At 39.6% G+C, this 21,990-nt stretch overlaps 2 protein-coding genes across 7 annotated transcripts in view; one reads left to right on the top strand and one right to left on the bottom strand.

Moving 5' to 3' along the window:
• Positions 1-11,542, bottom strand: part of LOC106135336 (ubiquitin carboxyl-terminal hydrolase 8-like) — a 35,019-nt gene extending 23,477 nt beyond the window's left edge. Inside the window, exons 1-11 of the mRNA XM_060949914.1 lie at positions 11,290-11,542; positions 10,984-11,205; positions 9,985-10,118; positions 9,078-9,240; positions 8,014-8,170; positions 7,397-7,538; positions 5,828-5,937; positions 3,847-3,963; positions 2,404-2,529; positions 1,336-1,447; positions 680-846 (exon numbers count right to left, since the gene is read on the bottom strand). Coding sequence (XP_060805897.1) covers positions 680-846; positions 1,336-1,447; positions 2,404-2,529; positions 3,847-3,963; positions 5,828-5,937; positions 7,397-7,538; positions 8,014-8,170; positions 9,078-9,240; positions 9,985-10,118; positions 10,984-11,205; positions 11,290-11,387 — 1,548 coding nt within the window. The 5' untranslated portion in view covers positions 11,388-11,542. The remainder of the gene's footprint in view (positions 1-679; positions 847-1,335; positions 1,448-2,403; positions 2,530-3,846; positions 3,964-5,827; positions 5,938-7,396; positions 7,539-8,013; positions 8,171-9,077; positions 9,241-9,984; positions 10,119-10,983; positions 11,206-11,289) is intronic.
• A 1,156-nt stretch (positions 11,543-12,698) lies between these two features.
• LOC106135331 (synapse-associated protein of 47 kDa) overlaps positions 12,699-21,990 on the top strand; it is a 71,425-nt gene continuing 62,133 nt past the window's right edge. Inside the window, exons 1-5 of one of the 6 annotated variants that reach the window (XM_013335598.2) lie at positions 12,699-13,140; positions 13,834-14,037; positions 15,816-15,895; positions 17,681-17,737; positions 18,641-18,762. In XM_013335598.2, the coding sequence (XP_013191052.2) occupies positions 13,007-13,140; positions 13,834-14,037; positions 15,816-15,895; positions 17,681-17,737; positions 18,641-18,762 (597 nt within the window). In that variant the 5' untranslated portion in view covers positions 12,699-13,006. The remainder of the gene's footprint in view (positions 13,141-13,833; positions 14,038-15,815; positions 15,896-17,680; positions 17,738-18,640; positions 18,763-21,990) is intronic. The other 5 variants (XM_013335599.2, XM_013335594.2, XM_013335595.2 and 2 more) reach the window with 5 other exon arrangements.

Here is a 21,990-nt window from a genome sequence, read left to right as displayed (position 1 = left end):
CGAGCGCTGCTGCCTGACCGCCGCCATCCTCGCTCGCTGGAGCTCCAGGTAGAACCCAGTCATCATCATCCCCATCTGCCTACCTGCCTGGCCAGCTGCAGCTTCCGCTTCCGCTCGCTCTCCAGCATCTCCCGCTTCCTGTCGAGCTGCGAGCGCTGCTGCCGGACCGCCGCTATTCTCGCTCGCTGGAACTCCAGGTGGAACCCAGTCATCATCATCCCCATCTGCCTACCTGCCTGGCCAGCTGCAGCTTCCGCTTCCGCTCGCTCTCCAGCATCTCCCGCTTCCTGTCGAGCTGCGAGCGCTGCTGCCGGACCGCCGCTATTCTCGCTCGCTGGAACTCCAGGTGGAACCCAGTCATCATCATCCCCATCTGCCTACCTGCCTGGCCAGCTGCAGCTTCCGCTTCCGCTCGCTCTCCAGCATCTCCCGCTTCCTGTCGAGCTGCGAGCGCTGCTGCCGGACCGCCGCTATTCTCGCTCGCTGGAACTCCAGGTGGAACCCAGTCATCATCATCCCCATCTGCCTACCTGCCTGGCCAGCTGCAGCTTCCGCTTCCGCTCGCTCTCCAGCATCTCCCGCTTCCTGTCGAGCTGCGAGCGCTGCTGCCGGACCGCCGCTATTCTCGCTCGCTGGAACTCCAGGTGGAACCCAGTCATCATCATCCCCATCTGCCTACCTGCCTGGCCAGCTGCAGCTTCCGCTTCCGCTCGCTCTCCAGCATCTCCCGCTTCCTGTCGAGCTGCGAGCGCTGCTGCCTGACCGCCGCTATTCGCGCTCGCTTGTGCTCTAACTCGCGCTCGGCGGCCGCTTGCTCCGATAACAGTTTCTGGCGTTGGCGTTCCGCTAAAAAAAAACAAACAAAATATTTTCCGAAATAGTCAATACTGCTACAAAATATTTCCGATACAGTCAATACTGCTACAAAATATTTCCCATACAGTCAATACTGCTACAAAATATTTCCCATACAGTCAATACTGCTACAAAATATTTCCCATACAGTCAATACTGCTACAAAATATTTACGATACAGTCAATACGGCTTGGATTGGCCGTGTGGTTTCCGGCACTGAAGACTAGATCCACTCCATATATTAACCATGGTGTCGTGGAAAAGGCTTATAAACTTGGGATTCCTCTTGTAGGCGATGCGCTAACAACCTGTCACTATTTGAATCGAAATGCCATCATTAAGCCATACAGCTGAACGTGGCATTTCAGTTTTTTACAAGAATGTTCTTGTAAAAACTTAAAAAAAATATAAGACCACTCCACCTCGTTCCCATGGATTTCGTAAAAGGCGACTAAGGAAAGGCTTATAAAGACACAAACCTTCATCATCGGCCTGGCTTTCCACTATAGAATTGGCCAGTCTCGCCGCTTCTTCCCTCTCCCTCCGTTGGTATTCTTCTAATTTTTCCCTTAGGGTCAAGTTCTCTTGTTCCTGTGAAAAAGAAAATAATAAATTGTCAACTTTCATTTCAGGTGAAAAAGGTATATCCTACTTATATTGTAAATGCGAAAGTTTGTTTGCAGTATGGATGTTTGTTACTCTTTCACGCAAAAACTACTGAACCGATTACGATGAAATTTGGTGTGTAGTTAGCTGAAGACCCAGAATAACATATAGGCTACTTTTTATTCCGGAGTTCCCGCGGGTTTGATAGGGTTTCCATGCGGGCGAAGTCGGGGGCGCCGCCTAGTTATAAATTTAAATAAATAAAATGCAGACCCTTTAAAAATCGACATTTAAACCAATATCATTGTAGGATAGAATGCTTTAGAAGCGGCAGTAAACTAAGTTTTAAGTAATTCATTTGACGTCAACCAATGTTGTGAAAACAAAAGATATATGACAATTATTAAGTGACATTGTAATGTCCCATAAAAGTGAATAAAAATTTGAAATTTTGCCCAAATAGGTGGAATGAATGTAACACAAAAGTTAAACGTTGTTTTCGTGACTGATACCGTTCCCGGAAACAATGAAAGAAAGTATAGGACCACACCATCACTTTCCCATGGATGTCGTAAAAGGCGATATACCTAAATAGGCTTATAAACTTGAGATTCTTCTTTAAGGCGATGGGCTAGCAACCTGTCACTATTTGAATCTCAATTCTATCTTAAAGCCAAATAAGTAGCTGAACGTGGCCTATCAGTCTTTGCAAGACTGTTGCCTCTGTCTGCCCCGCAAGGGACATAGACGTGACTATATGTATGAGTGTATAGTTAAAAAAATCTGGCTCTGTCTACCCCGCAAGGGACATAGACGTGACTATATGTATGTGCGTATAAATTTAAAAAAAAATACTGGCTCTGTCTGCCCCGCAAGGGACATAGACGTGACTATATGTATGAATGTATAATTTAAAAAAAAACAAAAAACATCTCGCCCACCATGTCGTACTGCTTGTTCTCCAACTGCATCAGCTGCGATATGATCTCCTGCTCCCTCAACTTGTACATAGCTCTCATCTCGTCTCTTTCTTCTGTCTCGCGTTGAACGCGTACCTTCTCCCAGTCCTGTCAAACGTTGAGTTGTTAATAATTAGTTTATATTATCTACGCAGATATACAAGGAGAGTGTGGAGGCTGCTTTCATTCATCCTCTCCACATGACCGAACCATCTTAACACACCCTTTTCTATTCCTGTAACTACATCTTCTACATATGGTATGAAAAAATAATTATGAACGTATCGTGATCAAATTAAAGACGTCCTGATAAAGGGTCAGGTCACAGGTACCCGAAACCGCCGAACTTGCATGAAGAGAGTTATGAATGTGGATGAAGCGAAGGAAGTATGCAGAGATCGTGGCAAGTGGAAAGAGGTTGTCTCTGCCTACCCCTCCGGGAAAGAGGCGTGATTTTATGTATGTATGTATGTATTGTCTACGCCTTATTAGGAAACATCAATCACTGTCAAGCAGCCGCCCCGGAACCCGCTCACTGCGCGCCATCTAGCGCATTCCATCTTTACACGTCACTTCTTTTCTCTCAACTCGAGTCGACGCACATCTCTAAAATTTATATCTTAAAAAATACCATCAATCCTTAACTTATTTTGTAATATTTATTTTTATTCAAATTACACAAGAAGTCAACCGAATTTATCAAACTTTTGTTTCTTGTTCTATCACGAACAAGTTAGTTAGTTTGTTTGTTTCTTCAGAATAAGATCAGACAGTTTGTGTGACAATTTACCGCACTGTGCTTATGTTAAATCCATACATTTGCTTTGTATCTGCAATGCTAGTAATATGCAGTGTAGTTTCTTCCGCCGCTTCTTCTACACAATATGCGCTTTGGAAGCGGTAGTAGTTATAATTAGATTTAAGTGATGTGACGTCAATAAGTGATACCTTGTATCCAATTTTGAAAATAAATATATACATTGAATAGAAGTAATCATATTTCCAATAAAAAAATAAGAATAGGACCACTCCCATGAATATCATTAAAGACGACTAAGGGATATGCTTATAAACTTGGAGTTCCCTTTGTAAGCGACGGGTAGCCACCTGTCACTATTTAAATCTCAATTCCTTCATAAAGTCATACAGCTGAATGTGGCCATTTTTCTTCTTCTTTTCTTTTCTAGACTGTTGGCTCTGTCTATCCGCAAGGGATATAAACACGACTATATGTATGTATGTACAAATGAGACTTCCATAAAAATAACTCAATTAAAAGATAAATTACTTAAAAATAAATGAAAACTAAAATATCAATCTTTCGGACTGTTTATTGTCTAGCCCGCAAGGGACATAGCCTTGACCATATGCATGTATATACCTATGTATGTACAAACAGGTTTTTCACAAAAAAAAACAACTCACCTGTTCAGCTTCAATCCTCTGCATCTCCAGGGTCAACGAGGTGTCCGCCAGCCGTTCCTGCTGCTCCAGAATTGACTGCATCCTCGCTCGCTCTTCGTAAATCTGAACGGCGGCCGCCTGATGAAGATAATCAGTTCTACATTCATTCATGTTTTTTTAATGTAGACCAATGTGCATTCGTCCACGATTTATATTTAAGAGATCTATATTTGTAAATTGACGTCATTTTTATCTGATGTCTAACGTGAAATAAACATTTCTATCTCATATATCATGTGGGACATCCATTCTTATATGATATCTCATGTGGGACGACCATTTTACCTTTTATTGTGGAATGAAACTCTTACCAGTCCGGGTGTTCTATAACGCCTGTATGTAGAGTGAACAATGACCCTGACCTTGCTGCCGCGGTCCACCACGGGCTCCCCGGGCCGGCCGGCGAGCGCGGCTGTATGTAGAGTGAGCAATGACCCTGACCTTGCTGCCGCGGTCCACCACGGGCTCCCCGGGCCGGCCGGCGAGCGCGGCTGTATGTAGAGTGAGCAATGACCCTGACCTTGCTGCCGCGGTCCACCACGGGCTCCCCGGGCCGGCCGGCGAGCGCGGCTGTATGTAGAGTGAGCAATGACCCTGACCTTGCTGCCGCGGTCCACCACGGGCTCCCCGGGCCGGCCGGCGAGCGCGGCTGTATGTAGAGTGAGCAATGACCCTGACCTTGCTGCCGCGGTCCACCACGGGCTCCCCGGGCCGGCCGGCGAGCGCGGCTGTATGTAGAGTGAGCAATGACCCTGACCTTGCTGCCGCGGTCCACCACGGGCTCCCCGGGCCGGCCGGCGAGCGCGGCTGTATGTAGAGTGAGCAATGACCCTGACCTTGCTGCCGCGGTCCACCACGGGCTCCCCGGGCCGGCCGGCGAGCGCGGCTGTATGTAGAGTGAGCAATGACCCTGACCTTGCTGCCGCGGTCCACCACGGGCTCCCCGGGCCGGCCGGCGAGCGCGGCTGTATGTAGAGTGAGCAATGACCCTGACCTTGCTGCCGCGGTCCACCACGGGCTCCCCGGGCCGGCCGGCGAGCGCGGCTGTATGTAGAGTGAGCAATGACCCTGACCTTGCTGCCGCGGTCCACCACGGGCTCCCCGGGCCGGCCGGCGAGCGCGGCTGTATGTAGAGTGAGCAATGACCCTGACCTTGCTGCCGCGGTCCACCACGGGCTCCCCGGGCCGGCCGGCGAGCGCGGCTGTATGTAGAGTGAGCAATGACCCTGACCTTGCTGCCGCGGTCCACCACGGGCTCCCCGGGCCGGCCGGCGAGCGCGGCTGTATGTAGAGTGAGCAATGACCCTGACCTTGCTGCCGCGGTCCACCACGGGCTCCCCGGGCCGGCCGGCGAGCGCGGCTGTATGTAGAGTGAGCAATGACCCTGACCTTGCTGCCGCGGTCCACCACGGGCTCCCCGGGCCGGCCGGCGAGCGCGGCTGTATGTAGAGTGAGCAATGACCCTGACCTTGCTGCCGCGGTCCACCACGGGCTCCCCGGGCCGGCCGGCGAGCGCGGCTGTATGTAGAGTGAGCAATGACCCTGACCTTGCTGCCGCGGTCCACCACGGGCTCCCCGGGCCGGCCGGCGAGCGCGGCTGTATGTAGAGTGAGCAATGACCCTGACCTTGCTGCCGCGGTCCACCACGGGCTCCCCGGGCCGGCCGGCGAGCGCGGCTGTATGTAGAGTGAGCAATGACCCTGACCTTGCTGCCGCGGTCCACCACGGGCTCCCCGGGCCGGCCGGCGAGCGCGGCTGTATGTAGAGTGAGCAATGACCCTGACCTTGCTGCCGCGGTCCACCACGGGCTCCCCGGGCCGGCCGGCGAGCGCGGCTGTATGTAGAGTGAGCAATGACCCTGACCTTGCTGCCGCGGTCCACCACGGGCTCCCCGGGCCGGCCGGCGAGCGCGGCTGTATGTAGAGTGAGCAATGACCCTGACCTTGCTGCCGCGGTCCACCACGGGCTCCCCGGGCCGGCCGGCGAGCGCGGCGCGCGGTCGCGGCGGGCTCACGGGGGACAGCTCCGACCAGTCCGGGTACTCTATGTCGTCTGGGGATGACAATTCATTTACATTTTAATACACACATACATAAATCACGCCTCCTTCCCGGAGGGGAAATGTGAATAATGAATTAATGAAAATGTGCCGTGTGTGTGTGTTTCCGGCACTAATAGAAAAAGAATAGAACCACTCCATCTTGTTCCCATGGATGTCGTAAAAGGCGACTAAGGTATGGGCTTATATATCTATTCTAAGTATAATTTAATATTGTGAAGTTGACGTTGTTGAAGAAAATGCTGCAGTGCAGTTTGTTACCGCTTCTTCTGCACTGACGCCTTGGAAGCGGCAGTAAACTTAGTTTTTAAGTAATTTATTTGACGTCAACCAAGTTGTTAAACCATACAACAATTATTAAGCGATATAATAGTATCCTATAATAATGAATAAAAATTTTGAATTTTGAATTTGAATTTTTTTTGAATTTATACTTGGGATTCTTCAATTCGAACCAGTAGTTTCTGAGATAAGCGCGTTTAAAGAAACAAACAAACTCTTCAGCTTTATAATATTGACGTACGCTTGTCTGCGACAACGGAGGTCCCGGGTTCGAATCCCGGTCAGGGCATGATGAGAAAAAAACTTTTTCTGATTGGCCTGAGTCTTGGATGTTTATCTATACAGGGTGACATTGAAAACAACTGCATCCTTTTAAACATAGACTATACCCATGCTTCTGAGCCGTTTGAGCCTATTTTTATTTAAATTAAACGTCATCATTTTCACATTTAAAAAAACCCTCAAAAACTACGTCACACGCTTTAATAAAGACCATTACTACAAAAAGAAATTAAAACTAAACACCTAAATAAATGTCTGAAAAATAAATTATTTTTCTAGTATCAAGATCAAGTACAGAGTTGTCGAAATCGCTCAGCTGAATGAATTGTGTCGTTGACCTCTGAATCTTACGCGTCGCTTTTCCGCCGGCCGGGGTGATATGACGTATTTAGGATCGTGGATTTTGATACTTTTATTTTTTTTGTACTTTCTGAAAAATGAACCGATAATTTTCTTTTAACGTTTTTAAATATCCTTTAGATGAGTACACTTAACAGTTAAATTTATGCAGTTGAATTAAAAGTCACCCTGTATAAGTATTTGTTATAAAATATAGTATCGTCAAGTTAGTATCTCGTAACACAAGTTTCGAACTTACTTCGAGGCTAACTCAATCAGTGTAATTTGTCCCGTATAAAATTTATTTATTTAATATAAGTATAGAAGATTTCATCACTAAAAAACCAAACAAACTCTTCAGCTTTACAATATTAGTATAGATTTCAATACCAAAAAAAAACAAACAAACTAACTCTTCAGCTTTACAATATTAGTATAGATTTCATTCCCAAAACTAACAAATAAACAAACTCTTCAGCTTTATAATATTACAATTAAGAACATGTCATTGCTAAAAAAAAAATTAAAAAAAAGACATAGACGTCTGACCGAGCATATCGGCGAGCGGCTGCGCCTGCGGCGGCGGGCGCGCGCGCGGGTCGCTGCACAGCGCGGGGTAGCGCAGCAGCCACTCCTCGTAGCCGCCGCGCAGCGCCAGCGGCGCGCGCGCGTACTGCACCTTCACGTCCCACTGCCCGCCCGACACAGTTTACTTTCAATTACTTTATTTGCTCTTACCTAGTGTGACGTGTCACATATTTTATACTTATTTTTAAATCTAGAAATAATTATTTAATTAAAACAGCAGTTCCGTATTTTTTATATTCCAATTTAAATATTATTTTTATAAAATTAGGATCAAATCAAACATTTAAACGAATTAACAAAATAAAAACCATTAATTATATTAATTAAATAAAGAACAAACTTAATCATCTCGAGTCCACAGACTTTGAACCCACTCATAATTGTCGCTTTCTTTTTCGTAATTTTTATTTGTAATTCTTTTATTTTACATTCTACTTTATCTTTAACACTTTCACTACTTTTCAAATTTTCCATAAATTGTTCAATTCCTCCTAGGCAGGTTTTACTACCCGTGGGAAACCAAGGCAAGTCACTAGTATAAGTTTACTTTTTTATTATATTTCAATAAGTCAACGCACCTTCAGCAGTATAGTCTTCAGCAAGTACAGCTTATTCCCTGGAATTACTTCTGTACTGTTCCAATCCAAAAGCACGATGAGTTCCATGCTCGCCCTCTCAGCCCACACGGGTTTGGAATCCGCTGGTAGACTCTGCTCCAGGATATGAGCTGATTGTCTGCGAAAGATATATTATGATATGTTACCCTTAGGAATGACTATACCCAAATAAATTACCTAAGAGTACCTGGATTCAAATAAAAATGTGGCCAACTGACTCATTTCCTAATTAAGTACATCACTTGTTCCTTTAGAATAGAATAGAATAGATTTATTTTCAAAATTCGACACAAGGTATCACTTATTGACGTCACATCACATAAATCTAATTATAACTACTACCGCTTCCAAAGCGCATGTGTAGAAGAAGCGGCGGAACAAACTACACTGCAGCATTTTCATCAGACGTAAATATACAAATATAGATCACTTAAATCTAAATCATGAATAAATGCACATTGTCTACATTAAAAAACATGAATGATTTCCATCCACACTCTCCAGTGCTAACTTATGCAAAATGTACATATATATGTACATATGGTCACGTCTATATCCCTTGTGGGATAGACAGAGCCAACAGTCTTGAAGAGTCTGTTAGGCCACGCTCAGCTATTTGGCTTAATGATAGAAAAATGTACAATGGACTATTGTACAACGGGCTTGAGTGAGTTAAGTGTTCACTCTGATGCCAGACAGAAGTCATTTTGCTGAATTATCTATTTCCTCACAAGATCTACTCAGATGTGCCGTGTGGTTCCCGGTTCCAATAAAAAAAAAGAATAGGACCACACCATCTCTTTCCCATGGATGTCGTAAAAGGCGACTAAGAGATATGCTTATGAACTTGGGATTCTTCTTTTAGGCGATGGGCTAGCAACCCGTCACTATTTGAATCTCAATTCTATCATTAAGCCAAACAGTTGAATGTGGCCTATCAGTCTTTTCAAGACTGTTGGCTCTGTCTACCCCGTAAGGAAAAAGACGTGATCATGTGTATGTATGTTCTACTCAGATAATCTTACCCAGGCGATATACACTCCTCTGGAACACTTATACAGGCTGGGTAATTAATATGGGACTCTATGTATGCGCTGGCTGGACGAGCATCCAGAATCATGACCTTCAGTTTCCCGCTCTTCAGCACTGAGTACAGCTGTTCACTCCGGATGGTCACCTCGTCTGGACCTGGGGAAGTAGGAGTATTCTAAGAAAGACTAAGGGTGCATAGATCAATTGCCAAGTGGGAATCTTGTAATAAAGCTTAAAACCATGTGTGTAACATACTGTCCCCACTAATGATATAAATGCGAATGTAAGTTTATTGGTTTTCACTTAAAGCATTATCTACTGAACCAACCTTCTTGGAATCTACATACACACATACATACATAAAATCACGCCTCTTTCCCGAAACTTTTGACTTTACTTTTGACCTGACCCTTTACCAGGACGTCCTTAATTTGATCAAGATATGTTCCATTCCTTTGGAATCTAACGTATATTAATTAAGAGTAGAACATAGGATACTTTTCATCCCGATAAAACTAAAGTTCCCATGGGATTTGTGCGAAACTTGTATTCTTTTGCAGGTGGCGCTAAATTCGCGCAGGCAAAGCCACGTGTACAAGCTAGTTTTCTGATAAATCTAGTGGTCCACATCTGTTGTACTTAATTAAAATGGTAAGAAAACCTCTGATTTCGCACAAATAGCAATTCTGTACAACAGGGTTTCTCAAACTGTAGGCTCCACGAACCCCTGTTGAAAAAGTCATGGCGAACTACCAACTAATTAAGAGTTTTAAACGTGACAATATGTGTGTGTATGACATATTGCCACATCTAAATCTCTTAATCTCGTAGTTGGTAGTTCACCATCACTTTGTAAATCTCAAGTAAATCCCTAAGAGATAAATAACAATATCATTATACCTGGTAGCAGGATCACAGGTTCGCTCACAGCCACAACTTCCATGGCCTTCTTCCTGTTCTCTTCAATCTTCTGCTTAAACAACTCACTCTCTTTTATGTCATTGAGGCGTTTCGCTTTCTGTTCTTTAGCGTACCTGGAAACAAAATGTTCCTTTATTATATTTAGAACATGTTTAGAATTTAAGAAAATATTAGTGTAATTAATGTAACATTTCAATACAATGTACATTGTTCAGAAAGAAATGAAATGAAAAAACAAATTATTTAAGCATTTGAGAATGCAGCATCCTGAGAATACAGGAGTACTCAGCAATGAGTGCCCGATTAAGAAGAAGCATTATTTAGAAATAGATAACTATTACAGTCATGGAGAAAAAAAAGAACTCAGTCTTGCCAGAAAAATAAGAGAAGCAATTATATTACAAGCTAAAGGTACATAAATATTATATTGATATTGGTGTTTACCTAAGAAAAAAAAGGAAACACTTAAAGGATTTTTTTGTTTATTTCACGGCCTCTGTGGCGCAGCGGTAGTACGCTTGTCTGTGGTCATACCAGAGGTCCTGGGTTCGAATCCCGGCCAGGGCATGATGAGAAAAGAACTTTTTCTGATTGGCCTGGGTCTTGGATATTTATATAAGTATTTATTATAAAAATATAGTATCGTTGAGTTAGTATCTCGTAACACAAGTTTCGAACTTACTTCGAGGCTAACTCAATCAGTGTAATTTGTCCCATATATGTATATTTATTATTTATTTTATTTTTGAAAATTCCCATAGGAATTTAAACTAATGTAATCTAACCATTATCACAAAAAGTAGAACCATAAGCAAATTTTAATTAATGTATAAAATATCCAAGACACAGTTATACTTGGTCCTAAGACAAGGTAATGAACCCACTTCATTTTCATTCAAAAATGAAAGTATTTGAACAACATAAATAAGGATACTTTTGAAGAGAGTAAGTGTTTATTAGGAGTGTTATCATAATTACCTTTCAATCAAACTCATTTTGAGCTGTTCAGCATAATCCAAAGCTTTGTTAGGATTCTTCGAGCCCAACATACTGGTGTAGTAAGCTTTATCCGCCTTGTCTTTGGTCAAAAAAGCGACAATGCGAAGATACTTCATGTAATAAACGTAAGAATACTCCTCATCACCCTTCTCACGTGCCTGCTCAGCATTTTCAAACAATTTTACTGCTGTTTTACATAACCTACAAGCAATAAACATTTTAGCAATCATTTGATCTTTTATTTAAACAATAAGTACGAAATTTATTAATAAAGGATCTACTTACATTGTTGTTCTTTTAGTTTTAAGATCAGGTACATTGTGTAATTTATCCAAATCCTCTATGCATTTTCCAAGGTGAAGTGATCGTCGCGTCTCCGTCATCCTGTTATTTTGAAGTTTCCTAGAAAGAACTTTCTTGATAATATGTAAATTATTAGTGGTTTTATATCACTAAATACTACATTTGTTATAAATAACAACTAAATTATATTGTATAATTTCACTGCAAACAAAAATCCACGAATCTAATCGAAAAACGTCATGTTTTTTTCATAGGGATGTTCTCACAATCAAGTTCAAAATCGAAATCAAGGTTAATCAAATTGTAAATTGTAAAAAGTAATCGATTACATACAAAAGTTTTCGTTACAAACTTCATATTCTTTGAAAATAAATGATAATGCACGGTAAAAACTTATTAATGCAATTCAGTGATTGATCCGGTAGTGAAGTAGTCTCATTGAGTGTGTGAATTACCAAAAAATAATATTCGCATACAACATATAAGTATATGAAATTATGAATAAAGGCGATTGTAAATGGAAACGCTGAAATAAAAAAGTAATATGGGAAGATGATGGATTTTCAGAGTTAAGTCTGAGATGATGATGAGTTTCATTTTAAATTTGCATGGCAATTGATTTGGCATAACAAGCAGATTTATTTAAATAACACCATGTTTTAAACAAATTGTGATTATGTGAAGTAAATGAAAGCTACAGGTTCTACATTCTATGCAAATTTCTGAAATGAAGTGGCGTTTGTAATTCGTGTGTAATCGTCAAGGTTTTATAGAATTTTTCAGTGTCTCGATTGTCATTTATTCGATTTTAGAATTAATTGGAACATACATACATACATACATACATAAAATCACGCCTCTTTCCCGGAGGGGTAGGCAGAGACTACCTCTTTCCACTTGCCACGATCTCTGCATACTTCTTTCGCTTCGTCCACATTCATAACTCTCTTCATACAAGCTCGGCGGTTTCGGGTACTTTTGACCTGACCCTTTACCAGGACGTCCTTAATTTGATCAAGATACGTTCGTCTAGGTCTTCCCACTCCGACCTTTCCCTCCACACTCTCCTTGTATATCTGCTTAGTCAACCTGCTTTCATTCATCCTCTCCACATGACCGAACCATCTTAACATACCCTTTTCTATTCCTGTAACTACATCTTCTTTCACATCACAACATTCCCTTATCACGCTGTTCCTTATCCTGTCACTCAATTTCACACCCATCATACTCCTTCCTTATTAATTGGAAAATGGAAACAAATCATTGATTTGAGACCGAGAAAAAGTAAAACAGTTTGACAATCGACCTGACGTTCATTTCCTTTTGACATTTCTGTATTTTGACAATTTTGACGTCGAGGAAGTCAACAAAGACAGTGCTACAAAATTTTAAATAAAAAGCACCCTATAGTTACACCAACACTGATCTTTTTTGAATAGCACTCCTCCTTTGTTAGATACGCCGTTTTCCTATTGATTGCAAACGGAGCAAATAACGCATGAGCGCAAGTTTTCATGCGCACTGAATTCTTCATTTTCCTGGTCGATTGCGGTTTTCCACTTAGTTTTTCAGCTGATCACGGTTTCCGCAGCCGCATCGCAGACTGTCCGCGCCGTGTGTCATGTGCGAAGTTGTCGCAGCTTTGTGAAATAGCTGTGTGATTGTGTTGTGTAGTTAGTAGCTAGTGTCAGTGATAATGTTTTCAGGGCTTACGAATCAGGTCAGTTCGTGGATGGGGGCTGCTAAGGGTGAGCCCCAAGATGAGGAGGTCCCCACTCCCACCAAGGACGCGACGGCAGAAGCAGCAGCCGCAGAAGGGGAAAAACAGAGGTGGGTAGAGATCCTTTGTTTACATCATTTTCCAATTAGATTGCAGAAAATTTTCATGAAAATTTGAGAAAAGCTGCTCAGGCAAAATTGAGTAATGGTAGAAAATATAAAGTGTGATTACATTTCTGATGTTAGTATTATATTATTTGTGTGGAATGTAGGTTTCATCACTAATTTTCATAACAATTTCAGTAGGTATGAAGTTGAGAGTATTGATCCTCTCTAGGTAGGTCAAGGTGAATTGCATCTCTTTCATCAGACTGCAATATTTTGCTAAGTATGATATTGAATGGATGGAGTGTGTAATAGGAAGAACAATTTAAGAACAAATAAAAGAAAACATTCATAATTATAATCTTATGAAAAAATAAATTTGATAGATGCAAGTATCAAGTGCTCTTATTACTATCATAGAAGTATGTTATACCTATGGGTTGTTAAATGTTATACTGTGGATTATCTTTGCCTACTCAGGCAAATAACAATTTTTACTCACACTCATAAATATACACTTGTAGACATGAACAAAAAATTTTTACAAACTTCTTTAAATTGATTTAAATTAAAATTAGGTATTCTGTCAAATATTTCTACACATTATTGTCACTTCTAGTAATTTTGGTCTCTAACTAACTAATGCTATTGTGATTAAAATGAAATTATATTTAATTCACACATTTTCCTTTGTTGCAGCCCAACAAAGGGTGGGAGCAAACTGGACCTCATTACCAATGTAAAGTCACAGATGACAGGATGGCTCGGCTCCGGAATCCCCATTCCTGGACTGAGGAAAAACGAGGCTGCCCCCACAGAGACTGCTGAACCCCCAGCAGAGCCCGTGGTCACAGAACCCAAGGCCGAGGGGAAAGACGATGATGACAATTCTAGGTATAATAGGTACGAGGGGTGGCAGATGAATGAGTTTGCGTTGCTTTTATGTTTTTCAAATTCAATAAAATATTTTTAGGTCATGAAGCACTTATTGCCATCTTCTAGAAATGACAACTTTGATTTTTTCTTAATTTCATTTATTATGAGAAAAACTGTTTTAGTTAAACAGTTAGTAAAGAATAGACTAGACTAGTTTTTATATTTTTCTCTGGATGTTATTAATTTCTGACAAAATATTCAAAGTTGTCATTTCAAAGATGTTTTAAAGCATATTTTTCTTTTAAAAGTAATATATTTTTTTAATGCTAATATTTTTAACTCTGTTGAAAATGGAGTACAAAAATTTAATTTTAATATTCAATTACTGCTTTTTATTTGCACAAATTCACACTTTTATTACAATGTGCGAAAGCTTTTTTTTATACACTTAATTCTCCTGCAGCTTTTCATTTCATTTTATATGTTTAAATATTTTTTTTATTACTAATTAACTGTTTATTAATTATAACTTCCGCTCTAAGTGATAGTATTTATTTCATTTCACAATATTATGTGAATATAATGCATGTGGAATTTTAAAGATTTACATGAAATTTTTAATGCAATATTGAGCTTTGTGACTTAGTACTTAAAATAAATTTTCTCTTAACTAGTGTTATAAATGTAAGTTGTTACTTTATTCTTTTTTTATCACAATCTTCAAGCACAGGAGTAGGTGAACTCATTTATTCTGCTCAACCCCATCTTTTTTATTTTTTATTGTTGTGCATTTTTTATTCACTTCAAATCACAGTCTCTTCAGAATTTCATCATTTCGATAAATTGCGAACATAAAGTTTGGTAATTGTTTTTTTTGAGAATGTAGTGTGTTATATAGATTCTCATTAAATACATTTTATTGATAATGGAATTCTGTAAAGACTGACAGCTTGTTTGTTAATTGACAAAGTCCAGAAAAAAAATAAACACGAAATTCTTAAGATTACACATTCAAATGAAGCAAAAGATGGGAATCGCGGCAACTGGAAATATTACGTCTCTGCCTACCCTTCCGGTACAGAATGGTGATCTTGTGTATCTAAAACATTCTTGTCTAGTGCTTCATAATATGTTTATCCGATATGACGTAACAAGCAGACAAAATTTGTTGAAATTTTTTGAATTATCGTCGAGTCAGGTCAGGTGTCAGGCACATTTACCCTTTATCAATGTTTTCACGAAATCATGTGCAATAATTAATTTTTTTTTTAATAGAGAGCAACTTTATATTAATAGGTTCTTTAAAACTTTCGCGTTGCATGATATTAATGTACGCAAACGGGAATTAATCTGTGACCACATTATCCTGTGACCACGGTGAAACCCTTTCGAAACGTCAGGAAAATACGGTATGATCGGGTTAATTCCCATTATCATACTTCTTCTTCGTCCTCCTGGCTTTAGTCCCGGTTGCATCCTTACCACTTTGGAGGAGCCCGGGGTAAGTCTTTGACCATGGATCCTGGAATGGGCGAGCCAGGTTTTTTCACGAAGCTACTCCCGTCTGAGCTCCGCATCGTTTGCAGGGGAACCTAACCGGTAAATAATTGTGGTTACACATCCAGTTGCCTGAATGTGCAGGTTTCCTCACGATGTTTTCCCTCACCGTAAGAGCATCGGTTAGAATTAAAACTAATGTGCGTATCCCGTTTGCATACATTAGTAACTAAATATATTGTTTTCATTTCATTTTCTTTTGTAATCAGTTAAGTACCTATATCATTGTAATGTATCATTGTGCTCAGTGCGACTGGAGGGGCGGATAGCAGGCCAGCGTCCACTGGGGGCACCCCCACTGAGGAGCAGCCGGGAGGCGTCGGGAATGGTGAGCTTGTTAGACATTTAAAAAAAAAAACTGAATATTCTGTTCGTTACAACTAAGGGATTTAAATATAAATATATATACGGGACAAATTACACTGATTGAGTTAGCCTCGAAGTAAGTTCGAAACTTGTGTTACGAGATACTAACTCAACGATACTATATTTTATAATAAATACTTATATAGATAAACATCCAAGACCCAGGACAATCAGAAAAAGATCTTTTCTCATCATGCCTTGACCGGGATTCGAACCCGGGACCTCCGGTGTCACAGACAAGCGTACTACCGCTGAGCCACAGAGGCCGCCAAATTTGTTACACTGGATGCATTCTTTGAAGGTCGGGTTTCAAATTGTAATCAGTGTGTCGAAGTAGTCAGTAGAAATGATTCGAGTGTTTCAAATCCTTTTATTTAACTGTGTGGTTATTTTCTTTTTTGCCGTAGAATTATCTTTTTATCACTTTATGATTTTTTCTTCATTTTTCACTAATAGGCGATAAATACATACATACATATATATAGTCTTCGTCTATTTCCCTTGCGTAGTAGACAAATTTTCAAATAGCGACAGGTTGCTAGCCCATCGCCTAAAAGAAGAATCCCAAGTTTACCTATCCCTTAGTCTCCTTTTACTACAACCATGGGAAAGCGATGGACCTTGAGATTGTATGCAATAAACATAAGTAAAGAAAAAACACTTATTCAAAAATTTTTAAACTTGAACACTTTTTGCGACAAGAATGTGTCAGCTTCTAGCGTCACATGATGATTATGACAAAGTTTTGCGTGAAAAGGGGGTTTCCTCGCGTGAAACTTACGTCCCCTAATTGAAAATTTTCAATTTATTCTTAGTTTAATTTTTATAAAGATCAGTCCACATGATTTCGCTAATCTCAGGAACTACTGGTTCGAATTTTTTTGCGTTGAATAGACCATTTATTGAGGAAGGCTTTAGGCTATATAACATCACGCTGCAACTTTAAGGAGCATAGAAATAATGGGATATGTGAAAAAAAAAACGGGGAAAATTATTCATCCCTGAGAGATTCAATTCAATGGTGCCCAAAATAAATATTCCACGCGGACGAAGTCGCGGGCACAGCTAGTATGAAATATACCTATACTTAGTAAATAATTCCATTATAACCAACGCCAAATGCGAGGCACTTCGTCAACGGATGCAATCTAAGTTCAGATTGTATTTCAGACTAGTTATATGTACTAAGTTAGTGCTCAACACTATCCCGATACAGTTTTAATACAAAGTTGCCTTTGAAACGAAACAAAAGGGGGATTTGCGGATTTAAGCTGTTGAGATCATAGAGGAGTCTTTGTTTTATGGGAATATTATTAAGTTGTTAACAATATTCCCATGAAATAAAGATTCCTATTAGATTAGATTAGACTAGATTAGAAAGTTATTAATCGTTCGTGTGGTTATGTGCGTGTGAGCTTCAATAAGAAAAGGATAGGACCACTCCATCTCTTTCCCATGGTTGTCGTAAAAGGCGAATAAGGGCTAACTTATAAACTAGAGGTTCTTCTTTAAGGCGATGAGTTAGCAAACTGTCACTATTTCGATCTTAACTCTATTATAAAGCCAAACAGCTGAACGTGTCCTATCAGTATTTTCGGGACTGTTGACCCTGTCTACCCCGTAAGGGATAAAGACGTGACTATTCACTACGATCACGCCGTTCATTTTGAGCTAATTTTTTTTGTTTATTTTTATTTTTTAGCTGCTAGTTTATTTTTATTTGGTTTTTTATTTTTATCATTTTCAGATTCCAACAAAAAATATTTTTCAGTCGATTCTATTGAAGTACCTGACATGCAAGAGTGTGAGTGTATATATTTTGTTTTTTATTTTATTTCCTTGTATATGTTTGTAATTTTCTCATTTTGTAGGATTCAACAACTATTTAACGTTTTAGGTTCATATAAAAATATTGTCATACTGAGATGAAGGCTTTTTCCTTATAAATATTCTAGGTCAATAGGTACGGTGTGTGCCGGTTAAAATGTCTGATGAGCAAAAGGGCACAGGTTCGAATCCCACCACGGTCATGTACCAATGACTATTTTCGAAGTTATGTACATTAGTTTGAATACTAACCGATGCTCTTACGGTGAGGAAAAACATCGTGAGGCAGCCTGCACATTCAGGCAACTGAATGTGCGGAGGTTAGACGGGACTCGATTCGCCATACATGCCGGGTTCCCGGCAAGAAAAGAAAAAAGAAAAGACCAACATCTCTTTCCCATGGATATCCTAATAGGCGATTAAGGGACAGGCTTGTGAATTTGCGCTTCTTCTTTTAGCTGATGTGCTAGCAACCAGTTACTACTTGAATCTCAATTATATCATTAAGCCAAACAGCTGAACGTGGCCTATCAGTCTCTTCAAGACTTTAACCTCTACCCCGCGAGGGATACAGACGTGACTATATGTATGTATGTATGCATGAATAATATAAGTATAATATCATTCTCTTCCATATTCTACATTCATTCATGTTTTTTAATGTAGACAATGTGCATTCGTCCACGATTTAGATTTAAGAGATCTATATTTGTAAATTGACGTCCTATGAAAATGGTGCAGTGTAGTTTGTTCCGCCGCTTGTTCTACACATGCGCTTTGGAAGCGGTAGTAGTTATAATTAGATTTAAGTTATGTGACGTCAATAAGTGATACCTTGTATCCAATTTTGAAAATAAATCTATTCTATTCTCTTCCACAGTGACAACAAAAGCGGTCGCCGGCGCGAAGTCCCTAGGGAACTTTCTGTATTCTGCCGTGAATAAAGCCGGGGCGAAGGTCAGCGAGGCCAGTGCCAAGATCAAGAAGACCGTGGAGGAGAACGTGAGTACTTTATTTATATATATATATATATATGTATAGTGCCGTGTGGTTCCCGGCACCAATACAAAAAAAGAATAGGACCACTCCATCTCTTGCCCATGGATGTGGTAAAAGGCGACTAAGGGATTTGGATTCGAACTTGGGATTCTTTTTTAGGCGATGGACTAGCAAACTGTCACTATTTGAATCTCAATTCTATCATTAAGTTAAATAGCTGAACGTGGCCATTCAGCCTTTTCAAGACTGTTGGCCCTGTCTACCCCGCAAGGGATATAGACGTGTCTGTATATATGTATGTCTCCTGTTAGACTTCCCATCACCTACTAAATTAAAATAAATATCTCAAGAGATACACAGCATAGAGATACCTAAGAAAAGGAACTTAAAACTAATTTTAATTCCCTTGGGGTCTCCCTAAACGCAAGGAAAAATGTGGACTTTTCATTTTTAAAAAGTTCATAAGCCTATTCCTTAGTCGCCTCTTACGACATGTATTTCTTTTATACGAGGGTTTCTATTCTAAAACTACGCTATTCTAAAACTGCACTACGCTACGATTTTAACTAGAATTAACCTGCGACTTGGCTCGCGTGAAACTAGATATTCCGTTAATTTCCGTTCCCATGAGAATAACGGGAAATCCCTTCATAGTTCTCCCCTAGACCATAGTAAACTGTAGTCCACATCTCGATGTAATATTGACACGTCTTTTTCATTTGAAAATACATTTGTTACCTAATTATTATATTGCCCATCGCATAAAAGAAGATCTTTTAGACGATGTGCTAGCAACCTGTCACTAACTATTTATATATCTACTTCTATCTATTGAATCTCTTTTCTATCATAAAGCCAAAAAGCTGAGCGTGGCCTATCAGCCTTTTCAAAACTGTTGGCTCTGTCTACCCCGCAATAGACGTGACTATATGTATGTATGTATAAAAATATTATTATTATCAAAATTAATTTATTATTCAGTTTTATTATTTCATTTTCCTATTCTTCTCATGGCTATATATTAAATTTAATTTATGTTTTTATCAACCTAAAAGACTTACTACCTAAAGACACGAACTGTACCCAGTGGTTTAGACTGTTTGTTGATATGTCAGTCAATCTGTCCATAACATGTTATTTTTTCCTATCAGTGAGATCTTTCAATCTTGCAACATAAAAAAAAATCAACTTTTTCATATAATTTCACAGTTTATTTCCCTTGTGAGCTTACTTAACAGAAGATTGATTCTAATAAACGTCGTTACTTCGAAATTAATGTTTGAATCATGATGTTTTTTTTTTCAAACGAAAAAGGAAATTTATTATTATTAAATGCTTTATTTTTTCTAACGTTGTCATAAGACAACGTTAGAAAAAATAAAGCATTTAAACTGTGTTCAAATTTTAAAATAAGCACAAAATTTTAAATATGTTCATAAATGTTTTTCTTCAGCATCATTGCTCCATACCTGAACGTGGCTTTTCAGTGTCTTTGAAACTGTTGGCTCTGTCTACCCCGTGGGGGAAAAAGACGTAAAATATGTATTTCCGCACAAGTAAATTTTATTTAGAACTACATTAGCAACAACGAGAGTACTTAGGTAATACTATATATTTTTTAATGTTAATCTCGTCGAATATAAAGCCCCGTTGAGATTTTCATCACAACGATATCGCGTTGTAAATTCCAATTTAGCGGGATTTTCATGACTGGAAATTGTGTGAAAGTGTGTTTAGCATATTATACGTTGGATTTTATGTCTGCAATGCACGTGAACTGTAATGCTTTTTTATAGATATTGTACAGAATAATTCCAATTTATTTTTATCTTTATTAACGGTCGTTGAAAGCATCTAAATATATAAAGGAGGACACTGACTGACTGATTGACTGAAGTGTCAACGCATAGTCTAAGCCTTTGGGTGAATAGATTAAAAATGCATATAAGTGTCTTTTCTCTGCACAGAGAATCTCCCGGGATTCCCACGGGAAGAAGAATTAAAGCGATTTTTCGCATTTCACGTACGAAGTTTCAGGCGTATTCTGGTTTAATTATTTGAACAGTCGTGAAAGATATATATCATTCGGAATCTAATCACAGAATAAGTTAAATTCCTCTACATTGTAGTTATGACGTCACTAATCTTGATAAATGTGGCTCCGTGCAGCTACCGTTGCTAACTTTGTGATAAATGGCCGGCTTCACGATTTAACTCTTGCCGTTTTTAGTTCAAAATACTCGTATGGTTCAATTTTACCAACTCTAGGAATAAGGAAAGTAAAACCTATTGGTGGTAAAACTGCATTGTAATGTTTATTCCAACTTCTGTCCAACATAAAACATGAATTATGCATAGACGTAGTAAAAAAGATAGTCGGAGATTTACTGTACAGTAAAATGAAGCACCGATTGTATACCGGCCCACTGTATATACATATACACGCCTCACGCGCACACTCTTAATAATATTGTGACAGATGACCGCCATTACGTCATAGATAATATCACACGAATGCAAGTTTTCTGTCACTCACTCGTGCGTACAACGCCGTCATTACGATGCTTCACATTTTTAAAGTCACACTACGTCCGCCTTTTTTTCTACGTCTATGGAATTCTGATTATTTCAACTGGCCAAAAAGAAGATACGGTAATCGTGCTGTAGTTTACCTCTTTTAGATGTTTTTAACTCTTTAAATACAAGAACCACACACAGAATATTCCCTGACTATGCCCATGAAATCAATGAAACAAGGAAAATCTATTTCCCCAATTCGATCCTATGAAAGGTTATTTCGGTAATGCCAACATTCCCATATAAGTTAATCGAGGTATGCCATTAAGGGCATTAGACTAATGAAGGTGAAACGTTTGGTTGGTAATCACTTCACACCATTTTGCTATAGGGGCTGTTTCATAGTGGAAAATACAAGCAGATATTTTAGGTTTCCTTTAGGTTTTATTCGTGACAAAATTGTGTTTGTCCGAATTAATTCTAAGACACTATTCATTGCTTTATTCCCTCGATATAGTTTTTGCTGTAAGTATAAGACATTAGGAAAAACTAGAAAATTATTGGCCCTAAAATGGATCCTTGAGAGACTCCTCAAATCTTGGTCAAAAAAGATTTGTAGGCATTTTCGTAAATTGTTTTTTTGTGTATAGAGCTGTATTTTTAGATTTTTAACACTGCTATGTCTGTCTTCCCCGTATGAGATAAAACGTGATT

Source organism: Amyelois transitella, chromosome 20 (genome assembly GCF_032362555.1).
Source record: "Amyelois transitella isolate CPQ chromosome 20, ilAmyTran1.1, whole genome shotgun sequence".
NCBI lineage: Eukaryota > Metazoa > Arthropoda > Insecta > Lepidoptera > Pyralidae > Amyelois > Amyelois transitella.
This window is presented reverse-complemented; position numbering and strand designations above follow the sequence as displayed.